The 12292-nt window shown below is 39.9% G+C and overlaps 1 protein-coding gene across 1 annotated transcript; it reads left to right on the forward strand.

Annotated features, from left to right (window-relative positions):
- Nucleotides 1-1200: 1200 nt before the first annotated feature.
- Nucleotides 1201-2364, forward strand: LOC132496116 (olfactory receptor 2A12-like). The gene is given in 4 exon segments (XM_060108316.1): nucleotides 1201-1456; nucleotides 1691-1978; nucleotides 1981-2249; nucleotides 2251-2364. Coding segments are annotated over 4 exon segments (927 nt in total).
- The last annotated feature ends 9928 nt before the right edge of the window (nucleotides 2365-12292 follow it).

Here is a 12292-nt window from a genome sequence, read left to right on the forward strand (position 1 = left end):
ATCCCTTTCATGACCTTTCTCCTCTGGATAGACCTAGGCACCTCCCAGGAGGGATGCTCCAGCAGATCCCACTTCCTATTACCTGCTCAGAATCCATCAGAACAGCAGTAGATAGCATGGTAACAGGTGATAAGGAAGGTCTTCAGGGGATGTGATGGCAATGGGAGTTGCCAAAGCTGGGAGGATGTCATGATGACAAAAGATTTGTTCACACCAGAAACTAAGAGAAGCTCTGAGATTTGTCCCTTTATTTTTTAAAGGGAAAAGAGAAAACACACAAAATACAATTACAGTACTGATGTCATCTTTAAATATACCCACTGTTAATATAAATTCATTTTCCCTTTTTTAATAACAGTCTTGAAAAGGCTGCAGGAATATTACCACATTTAACTGAATTAAGATATATTGTGTATATGTATTCATTGCATGAAGCCAAAGATTTCTTTCACTTATGCCTAAATTTCAGGATCAAGTGCTGATAAAGTAAGTAAAACTCTGAGAAGCACTGGAGGTAGAAAAGAGGTACCAGAAGCTGCTTCTAGGAACATGAGTCAGCTGCTGAAAAGGAGGGGCTTACCAAGTTTAAAGACACTACAAAACTGAGAAGCCATTGCTAAGGGCTTTCAAATCTGAAATTAGTGGATAGAAAAGCAAGTGAGAAGGTAAATGGATACATAAGCCAAAGCAACATGCAAAGAACAGAGGACCTTAATAACTTCATGTATTGGACCACGAAGACAAGCAAGTCTAGAAAATAAAACTACCTCTTATTGCAGATGGTTTGTCAGGGTTCTCTCTCTTCTGACTACATTAATAATCAGGACTCATATCCTTGAAAGGAAGCCAGAATACTTGAATTCTCCCAAACTTCATATGTGTGCATGTGTATGTGTATTCTGTTAGGTAGCGTATATAATAATGTATCCTATTATATTTTATTATCTATAATAAATTTTACATTTATATATCTGTCTCTCTATATCCTATTATTCCATTGATACAAAGATAATTTTTTCTGATTCATATGAGCACATAGTTTCAACAATGTATCGAAAAATAAATTGTAGGAAATCCATCCAAGGTAATATATTTCTAAATGTTAGTTTGTAATGTTCAGTAAGTATTTTGTGTCTCAATTTCCCTACAGCTGTGACCTTCCTGTTGTGGACGCGGGCCTGTATGTCTCTGCCCAGGAGCATGGGAGGCAACCAGACATGGATCACAGAAGTCACCCTGCTGGGATTCCAGGCTGACCCAGCACTGGAGTTTTTCCTCTTTGGGCTTTTCTCTCTCTTCTATACCCTTACCCCTTTGGAAAATGGAGTCATTCTGGGGCTTATCTGCTTAGACTCAAGACTTCACACCCCCATGTACTTCTTCCTCTCACACTTGGCCATCATTGGCATGTCCTGTGCTTCCAACAATGTCCCCAAGATGCTGGCAAATCTTGTGAGTCAGAAAAGGACCATTTTCTTTCTTTCTTTTTTTTTTTTTTTTTGCGGTACACGGGCCTCTCACTGTTGTGGCCTCTCCCATTGTGGAGCACAGGCTCCGGATGCGCAGGCTCAGCGGCCATGGCTCACGGGCCCAGCCGCTCTGCGGCATATGGGATCTTCCTGGACTGGGGCACGAACCCGTGTACCCTGCATCGGCAGGCGGACTCTCAACCACTGCGCCACCAGGGAAGCCCAGAAAAGAACCATTTTCTTTGTTCCCTGCATTATGCAGACATTTTAATATCTAGCCTTTGCTCACACAGAGTGCCTGATTTTGGTGGTGATGTCTTATGACAAGTATGTGGCCATCTGTCACCCCCTACATTACATTGTCACCATGAGCTGGAGAGTGTGCATTGTCCTGGCCATCACATCCTGGGTGTTAAGCTTCCTCCTGGCTCTGGTCCATTTAGTTCTCTTTCTGAGACTACCCTTCTGTGGGCTCCGTGGAATCGACCACTTCCATGAAATCCTGTCTGTCCTCGAGCTGCCTCTGCTGACACTAGGCTGAACCAACTTGTCATCTCTTCGGCCTGTGTTTTTATTTTACCGGGGCCCCTCTGCTTGGTGCTGGTCTCCTCCACGCACATCCTGGTTGCCATCCTGAGGATGCAGTCAGGTGAGGGCCGCAGAAAGGCCTTCTCCACCTTCTCCTTCCACCTCTGTGTGGCTGGGCTCTTCTTTGGCAGTGCCATCGTCATGCACACGGCCCCCAAATCCAGCCACCCTGAGGAGCAGCAGAAGATCCTTTTCCCTGTTTTACAGTCTTTTCAACCCTGTGCTGAACCCGCTGACGTACAGCCTGAGGAATGTAGAGGTCAGTGGTGCCCTGTGGAGAGTGCTGTGGAAGGACAGGCCAGTGTGAAAGATAACGAAGTGCAACATAGCGGAGAGGGTTTTGCTTCCTCTGAAATATGGTAGGGGGTATTTTTTGCCTTGTGCTGTAATGCCACAATATAATAGAATATTACAGACCTAAACATACAACCAGAAACTATATAGACCTTAGAAAATAAAATAGATGACTATCTTCATGACCTTGGATAGGCAGACGTTCTTAGAGACAATCCAAAAAGCACAAGACATAAGATTTGAAAAACTGGTAAATATTGGGCCTTTTCAAAATTAATCATTTGGCTATTCAAAGCCACTATTAAGAAATGCAAATCACAGACCATGTGCTTTGAATTTTTGAAAATGCGTTGGTCAGACGGGTGCGGTCACGAGACAAAGCAGAGACTTAGGAAAAAGCAAAGTTTATTATATGCTCAGGCTCTGGGGACGGGAGGCATGGCATGCCCTGCAGGGCCACATGGGGAAGACACCTGGGTGGCCAGGGGGCAGGAGACAGGGCAAGGGGGACGGAAGATCTCAACCATGGCCTTTGTTGGCATTTCTGCAGGAAACACTGAATTCAGGGGTGTTTAAGAACAAGTTGGAGTTCCTATAATAGATAAATCTTCACCATGTAAAGAGGAAATCATGTAGACTGAGAAAGCACAGTAGAGTTCTAAAGGCGAGAATTCCTCTGATACTTGGAGCCCAAGTTATCTTTCAATAATCTCATTTTAAATCTCTCAAGGCCTCTTTTCTTCCTTGAAATACCAAGTGCTGTATAATAGCATGCTCTATTGTTTTCTTCTTGCTTTCTTGGTTCTCCTCAATTTGAAATCAACATGCCAATTTCTGAATTGCATACAACTGTGAGTAGTTTTTCTCTGTTTCTACCAATTCCCTGGTATTAAAATATTCCACTGACAAATTGCTCTGCAATTTGATTTGGAATATCTTTTTGCTATCCTTTCACAAAAAGATTTGGACATTTCTGTCTTGGATCCATCTTACTCAAAACACGTATTAAAAAAGAAATACATGAAGTAATTTGAAGAAGAAAGAATAGTTTCCAACTGTAAACTTCAAGCTCATGAAGTGATGAATCCCTGCTCTATAAAAGCAAAATAAAATAAATTTTACCAAAAAATCTAGATAAGTTAATGACTTTAGTGCTTTTCTATGTATAAGAAGATACACGAGTCTGGGCTCATTGAAGTCATTCCTTTGATATGCACCCTAACTATCTAGGGCCAGTATCCCGGTTTTCTCTATGCTGAATTCCCCTCAAGGTGCACGACCAGCTGCAGTGCTGACGGCTTGATGATGACAACATTCTCAGAGCTCTCTGACAGGCTGTCTCCCTGAGGCTACAGTCCTCAGCAATGTCCCACAATTAAGCATAAATTGCACCTTTTAGGTTGTGCGTTTTTAAAAATTTGACAACAGTAAAGGAAATCTAATATTGATGCCTCAAGAAAAGCTCACAGCTAGAGAATGGTGTTGTCTCTTAACACAATTATGCCACATGCACAAAAATGTGAAGTCATATGTTTGCCAAAACCCACCCTGCTTTTGGAACCTAGAATGGAAGCATGCACTCCTGAGTGCCAGTGCACTTGGAACCATGTTGGTCTTATGATAAGTTGGAGCCATTGTTGGTGACTGAATGGAACTGTAGTTACATAGCAGTAACTCTTTTATTTTTCAGGTTGCTTCTACTGCAAAGGATCTCATTAGGAAGAAATTTCTGGGAACCATTCTCCCTGTGGCCATCGGACCATGTGTTGTACAGTTCTCAGCTGATGGATCACTGTGTAACTATAAATCTTGATGATCAAATGCTTAGAAAGGTCATTGGTTATAATGGACAAAATATATCAGCTTTATTCCTAGCAGTCCATAGCGTGCTATGGACAGATACACATCATCTCCGTTTTTGTGGATGGAAAGCTGTTAAACAGAATAGGAGAAGACAGTGGGTTTCTGACAGGAATAAAGCATAGACTTCACACAGTGGGTATGAATTTCATGGGAAATGACCCTACCCTGACAGGAGGAAGATTCTAAGAGGACTTATGGCATACTCATACTAAATTACATCTAGGTAGGCTATGTATCAAGACCTATATGCGGGACCCAATATTGTGAGGTAGCAAAACGTATACATAACTGCACTCATGCTATTCGTACACAATGGCAACAACAAGCATTGTGGATTGTTCCACAAAACAAAAAAAAATGGCTTTAAAAGAGGTGGCCATCTAGACATCACTGAACACGCTGAATTCATTTTTTTTTTTTTTTTTTTTTTTTCGGTATGCGGGCCTCTCACTGTTGTGGCCTCCCCCGTTGCGGAGCACAGGCTCCGGACGCGCAGGCTCCAGACGCGCAGGCTCAGCGGCCATGGCTCACGGGCCCAGCCGCTCCGCGGCATATGGGATCCTCCCAGACCGGGGCACGAACCCGTATCCCCTGCATCGGCAGGCGGACTCTCAACCACTTGCGCCACCAGGGAGGCCCTGAATTCATTTTTAATGAGGCATGACAGCCAGTAGAAAAAAGATTTTCTTAACTAGAATGAACAGAGGGAATTCTCTCTAGGAAAAAAACAAGGGATAGGAGTCAGCCTGAAAACATGATGAGGTTTCAGTGAAATGGGTCAGACAGATTCAACAAATAAAGCTGGATACTGCTAGGACTCAGCTCTGACCCAAGACCTCTTGACTGTTTTGATCCAGATGGAGACCAAAGTAACTATGGGGCAGAGCCCCTCCCTTCTAGCTGCTGAAGCCAAAGGGGTACACTTATGGGGATCTTACTGACCTTGGAACTTATTTTCTCTGGAGGCATTTGTCATTTTCATTGATGCATTGTGATTGCCCTCTTGTCTATGAAGAACAGATCAGAAGAAGACATAATCTGTAGTACGGTTAGGAGGAAAAGAAACTAGTCTGAATAATGCCATGTCCTTTTTGTCACAGTGGGGCAGGCACAGAAGTGGGCCCCACTATGTAACAGCCCACAATAGAAACTAGTTTTAGTACGAGTCTTTAAACTGAGATAGGTTAACTGGCTTTGTCCCCAACTAACTTGAAACCCAGAAATAAGTGAATCATGGCTAATTGTAATGACACCTGTCCACAATAATAATCTGGTATATGGAAAAGGGCCAGATCTGTTGGAAAGGCATAGCAAAGACCTCTAATTCTTACTGATTGGTTCTGTAATGAAACTGAATTGTACCATGCCTGTACTGTAATACGGTGTAATATTGGCTTGTTGCTAAGATTCAACTACCTTATTTAAATAAGTCACATGATGATACTGATGATCAAATGTATTGGGAGATGGGTTAAAGCTGCCTCAGAATCTAATACCAATGGAAGATGGCTGGCCTGAGGAAGGACTTTATTTAGCTAACCTTTATTCAGCTCACTTCTACACTAAATAGTTCTGCACAAGCTTATTACAAACTCAAAGGGGAACAAGTAATCAAATTAGTACAAAAATATGAAAATGTATATCATGGCTTTATAGGATATACATGTTTCTTCAAGGCTATCCCTACCCTACACTCGCTCCTCCAAATGTTAGGTATACTCATGTTATTGCTGTATCTATTGTATTAAATAAACTATTCCTGTAGCTGTTACATAAATGCTCTTCTAAATGTAAATGCTTAGAAAAATATCATTTTGCTGCAAGAGAGACTAGGCCATGGTCCAGGTGGGTGGACTATGTAAAAAGAGTTAACTCAATTAAATTCCTATAATTTGGGAATTAAAAGAAATTAAAATGTTTTAATCTTATCACTCAGAGTAAGACAGAAATAGACATTTTTTCATTCTGAGTTAGGATTGAGGGTCATGATTATTTTGGGTGGGAATTGTGGAGACATATGTGGCTGGTAATAAAGATAGCCATGACACGATGCATCTTTCTGAGGAAAAATATAGGATCCAAAAAATGAAAGCACTGCTCAGCAGTTACGAAAAAAGGCTTTGTACTGTAGGCAGAATTCTAAAGATGGTCTCCTAAGATATCTGCCCCCTACCCCCACTATTTAATCAAGCACTAATCTGGGTACTTCTGTGAAGGGATTTTGCAAATCAGTTGATGTTAAATATGGAGGTTATCTTGGGGCTTGACCCGATCAGGTAAGTCTTCTAACAGCAGATGGAGCCTTCCTCCATCTAGTATTAGTGGAGGAAGTCAGGGAGATACCTGGTGTGAGATGGAGCTGGGCTCATGCAAGGACCTCAGATAAGGATCGCAAATCCAGCCAAACCCTCGATTTCAGTCTGTGAGACACGTGCAGAAAATCCAGCTGACTGGGACCAGGACTGCTGACCAGTGGAAATTGTGAGATGATAGATATGTTATTTTAAGCTGTTAAGTTTGTGTTAATTTGTTGCAGCAGCAATAGAAAACTAAAACTTTTGGTGTCAGATAAAATTCATTTGTTTCCAGCTCTGGGCCTTGCCAGATTGGTAATCTATCATTTACTTCAATGGTATCTAACTTTTTGGTCAGGACCCCTTTGAACTCTTAAAAATTACTGAGGATACAAACATATTTTATGTATGTGGTTATCTTTGTTGATATGTATCATGTTAGAAATTAAAACTGAGAATTTATTAAACATTTACTTTTAATTCATTTAGAAATATTTCCATTATATAATATAAATAGTGTATTTTTATGAAAAATAACTATCTTTTTGTTTTGTTTTTTTTTTTTTTTTCTTTTTGCGGTATGTGGGCCTCTCACTGTTGTGGCCTCTCCCGTTGCGGAGCACAGGCTCCGGATGCGCAGGCCCAGCGGCCATGGCTCACGGGCCCAGCCGCTCCGCGGCATATGGGATCCTCCCAGACCGGGGCACGAACCCGTATCCCCTGCATCGGCAGGCGGACTCTTAACCACTGCGCCACCAGGGAGGCCCGAAAAATAACTATCTTTTACAAAACAAAAAACAGTGAAAACAGTAGCTATGTTTTACATTTTTGAAAATTTTTTAAATGTTTGGCTTAACAGAGAAGACAGCTGGATTTTATATCTTCTTCTGCATTCTATGTGTGGCAATATCATATGCCATGATGCTTCTGGAAAATTCCACTAATAGAGTGAGAGTGAGAATGGCAAAAAGTGTCTAAATATTATTGTGAAAATAGTTTTGATCCCATGGACCCTTGGAAATGTTCTCAGAGATTCCCACTTAAAGAATCAAAAACTTTATCTTTTAAATAATTTATATAAGTATGTATACTATATGTTTATTATACATTAATATATGTAATTATATTAATAATTTATACATTATAATTTACTTTAAATTTATATTTAATATAACTTCAGTCTCCATATCTGTAAAATGAAGATAATGATATTAAACTATGTAGTCAATATAAAACATCTGGCACATATCCTGAAACACAGAAGGGCTTAATAATTTTTGCTTTTGGCTATTAGAACCCTTCCTCATTTGTATCTATCCACCCTTACTGCAGATAGAAATATACCTTGGCTTAGGGGATCTATTCTCTCTCAGGGTTGCCATAACAATCTCCGTGGAAACCCACCTCTCAACCATCTAAATGTATACCTTCATGGGGGTTGTAGAGGAGCATGAGTTCATAAAACTAATCATCTTCAGGGTGTAGGTACTGTAATTGGTGATGTCTGTCTCTGGTTTGTAACCCTAGAGATACTTGAAAGTCTGTGTAGAAACAGTATGATGCTAGTGTCTGCTCCGACTGTTCCCTAGAATTTTTCCTCCAAGGACAATTCAACGTAATCTTAGCTCTCTTTCAGAGAGAAAATTCAGGAGTTTCCCTCCCCCTCCCCCTCAGAGAGAAGACAAAAATGTATTATATCTTATGATCTTTCTGGGAATTTGAATTTTCAATAGAAACTCAAGAATGTTTTAAATTTGATTCTAAAATAAAACCTACGCTCCTGGGGTTCCAATGAGTGACTCCTCTTGTGTCTGGAATTTAATCCTCTGAAAGCTGCTGGGGAGCAGGGTACTGTACTCATTTTAGAGGTATATATCTCACCTCTGTGGGGTTTATTCTAGGTCAGAGAAGATTCTCATGAGAAAATCCTGAGCTAATATCTCCTTGTGAAGAAGAGATTAATTTACCCTGGGAGGTAGTTTTCAGTACAGGTAGGTGAGATAGGACAGGACAGCAGCAGACACCACCATGGCTCTGTGGACAAGAACGACATCCCTGGGTGATCTTTCCTCCAACTCATATTATACATTGTAGGCAGAATAATAGACACCGATGTCTCCCTCCCCGACTTTAGGGACCTTCTGCCTACTCTGCTGTGGGTGGAGGGCTCTTGCACTCCCTCAGCATCTCTCTCACAATCACCCCCCAGTGTAACTGAGTGGTGCCCGTCTGGGCTAGCACCACTGTCTCAAAGAAAAGGGGCTCAGAGAATGAAAGGCTCTATATCTAGGCATCGTCTCTGAATAAGGCTCTGAAATAGCCAAATTAATAAAATGACTTTATATATTAACTAGCCTAAATGAAGATATTGATGTCCAGGGAAGCCTCCCTTGATGGAAAATAAAATTCTAGTAACAGTTACAGTAAATCTTTGCTGAAACAATGTAAGAGGTACGTTTGCCATATATCTAGTTTTTTTGGAACCATCCTAGGTTATCACCCTGTCGTGATGATGATCAGATTTGAAATCACAATATTTTATATAAATATCTTTCCTATCACAAATAGGATAGAATGAGTGCCAACACTCCTGACAAGAGGTGGAGAAATAACCTGCATAGATCAAGAAACATTCTGAGCTACAGGACTGCCCAGGTAGACAGAATTGCTCATACTGACCATGTAAACCTTTTGTTATCTGAGCTATTATTCTTTTATTTACTCTATTGGGAAAGTGATGTTTTTGGCATCATTTTTGTGATCTTTTCTTCTCTATTCCAGTACTGTATCTGCTTAAGAGTTTTAAGCTATCTTCAATTTTATTTTCATGCTGATTATTTTTTAACTGCAAGATGGTAATGTGATGAAAAAGGAAAATTAAAAGATTGATTAATTCAGGCACAAAAATAACTAGACCAAAAAGCTGATAAACACATATTCCTACTGAATACTAATAGACTAAAGTACCTTCAACGATATTATTGTCCTTTCTGTTCAGAGATTGAATGTGTTAGACATTGCTTTTTGTGTTCAAGTGGGTCTAAGAATTTTGCAGTACAGATGTTGCTATCTCCCACTTTATGTAATATAGAAATATTCTTTAACTGTAGCAAAAATCAATGTCACAAACTTAATGCCCATTTATATAGAACCCTCCCAAATGCAATCATATTTATGGAAGTGAAGGGATCTATGATTTTTGTCTCTGTTTCATTTCCCAGTGATCAGATCCTAACTGTGAACTTTTCTAATAAAATAGAAGCCATGTCTTGGTTAACTGAAAGTGGCAAATAGAAGATAGTTAGTGTATGCATGTTTTGAACTAAAAATGACAGTCATCCATTTAACATTTCCTGAGTGCGTTTTTCATCTAGACTTATACTAGTTATTATGAGACATAAAGATACATAAGACTTACCCATAAGACTTATTATTTGGTGAAAGGGTATCTCAGTTCAAATAAATGACATTTGGTATAAGTACCTTTTGGTTTTTATCTTGAGGATTATCCATATCTCATAGTGAGGAAATATCTCTTTTAACTTTTATTTTTGACCAAGCCTACACATTTAATAGGTGCCTGAAGAGCCTCACCATATGAATCTACTCTAATTCCAAGAGTAGAAAAGACCCCTTTTATAGGTCTTTAGCCTTATAATGAGGCCTAGAGAAGACCAAGCAGGCTGCCACTTTTCTCTTTATAGTAACTGGTAGTAAACTGCAATAAAATGGTTCAAAAGAGGATGGCCATGATCCAACTGCAACACCCTTTCAGGATTATGCAATGAGAGGAGTAATAAGCACCCTTTGCAATTGCGCTGGTCTTCTTGCATGACTCCTATGCATTTTCCAACTCAATATATACCAGCCTGAGAATTTGCGTTTACTGACACCTGATAGCCCCTGAAAAGATATACAATAATTCTCAGCATTTTAAATGACTAAATTCATCCTATACTCATAAACATTAAAAAATGTGTGAACCAAAATAATATCCATCATCTTAAGAGAATTAACTTATAATTATCTGGGAGGGAATACATTGTTCTATTGAAACTTTAAGCCGTGTGATAAAATGGCATTATATTTTTGCAACATTTTAAAGTGATATGGTATTAATTATATTAAAATATTGTTAACTTGTAATTATTTAACTTGTATAGGTAAAAACCTTTCCTTCTTTTTGACACAGAGTCTAATAATTACAGATGTTATCACCTAGGAGAAACAGGAGTTCTTCTCAAGCCAAAAACTGGAATTGAGAAGAAAACACTTGATTAGATACCACATGAGAAATCGGTATCTTTTATTCTTTTTTTTTTTTTTTTTTGTGATACGTGGGCCTCTCACTGCTGTGGCCTCTCCCGTTGCGGAGCACAGGCTCCGGACGCGCAGGCTCAGCGACCATGGCTCACGGGCCCAGCCGCTCCGCGGCATGTGGGATCCTCCCGGACTGGGGCATGAACCCGCGTCCCCTGCATCGGCAGGCGGACTCCCAACCACTGCGCCACCAGGGAAGCCTGGTATCTCTTATTCTTAATAATATAGATATAAAGCTGTCCAGAAAGGAAATCTGAATAGTGGTGTTAGAGTGGTTTCTTTCACGTGGAACCACATGGAACCTAGGGAGGAAGAAACAGACAAATTTTGTATAAAATTGTGTCAACTCTCTCAAATTAAAGGGTGGGTAGCTCAGGTAGCAGGTGGATAAAGAGAATAAGAGTACGAGAGAATTTCAGCCTGGTAACCAAATAGCTGTACACGTTATAAGTCAGGTTGTACTTAAGCTTTGTGGAATATTAATTTCCATTTAATATTTTTCTCCCTGCTCAGTATCTAATGTCAAGCTGAGATAAGAATGAGCCAAAGGAAGTTGGTGTTAAGCAGACTTTCACCAAAGTGTTTAAAGAGGATCAGTGGCCCTTTGGGAGGCAGCATGATAGGAAAAGCCATAAGAGTGGGACAACCACATGGGAAAGGTAGATTTAGGATTGTAGGGTCATGACTGTCAACTTAGACATCCTTTCCCACTGGGGAGATGTCTTTATACATGAGGTACTTTTGCTTGTTTAATTTTTGGACAACCAGAGATACATGCTTACATACACAGTGATTGATTTGACTGAGCACATTCCAGTCTCAGAATTTATTACAGGAATTCATGAAAAAAATAAAACATATATATGTATAAAATTTAATCACTGAAATATACTGTATGTACTTAATGAGGAGATAAAATATTAACTAAAGTAAGATACTTTTATTCAAGGAAATAGTATATAGCTGTTCAAAGTATGATACAGAGAAATATTTTGACATGGAAAATCATTCCTGATATGTTTGTAAATGAAAGAAATAGGTAAAATTCATTATATATATGTGTATATATATATATATATATATATATATATGGATTATACAGTAAAAAGGTATAACTATGTATACAAAGCATTAACAATGATCATCTGTGATTGTATGTTTTGGGGTATTACCTCTTTAGTCTTTTAAACAGAGTTTCATAATGTTTGTTATTTTTGTTTGTTTGTTTTTGCGATATGCGGGCCTTTCACTGTTGTGGCCTTTCCCGCCATGGAGCACAGGCCCCGGACGCGCAGGCCCAGCGTCCATAGCTCACGGGCCCAGCCGCTCTGCAGCATGTGGGATCCTCCCACACCGGGGCATGAACCCGCGTCCCCCGCATCGGCAGGCAGACTCTCAACCACTGCACCACCAGGGAAGCGCTCATAATGTTTTTGAAAGAAGCTTTTGAAATGATGTCAAAAA

This window comes from Mesoplodon densirostris, chromosome 9 (genome assembly GCF_025265405.1).
Source record: "Mesoplodon densirostris isolate mMesDen1 chromosome 9, mMesDen1 primary haplotype, whole genome shotgun sequence".
NCBI lineage: Eukaryota > Metazoa > Chordata > Mammalia > Artiodactyla > Ziphiidae > Mesoplodon > Mesoplodon densirostris.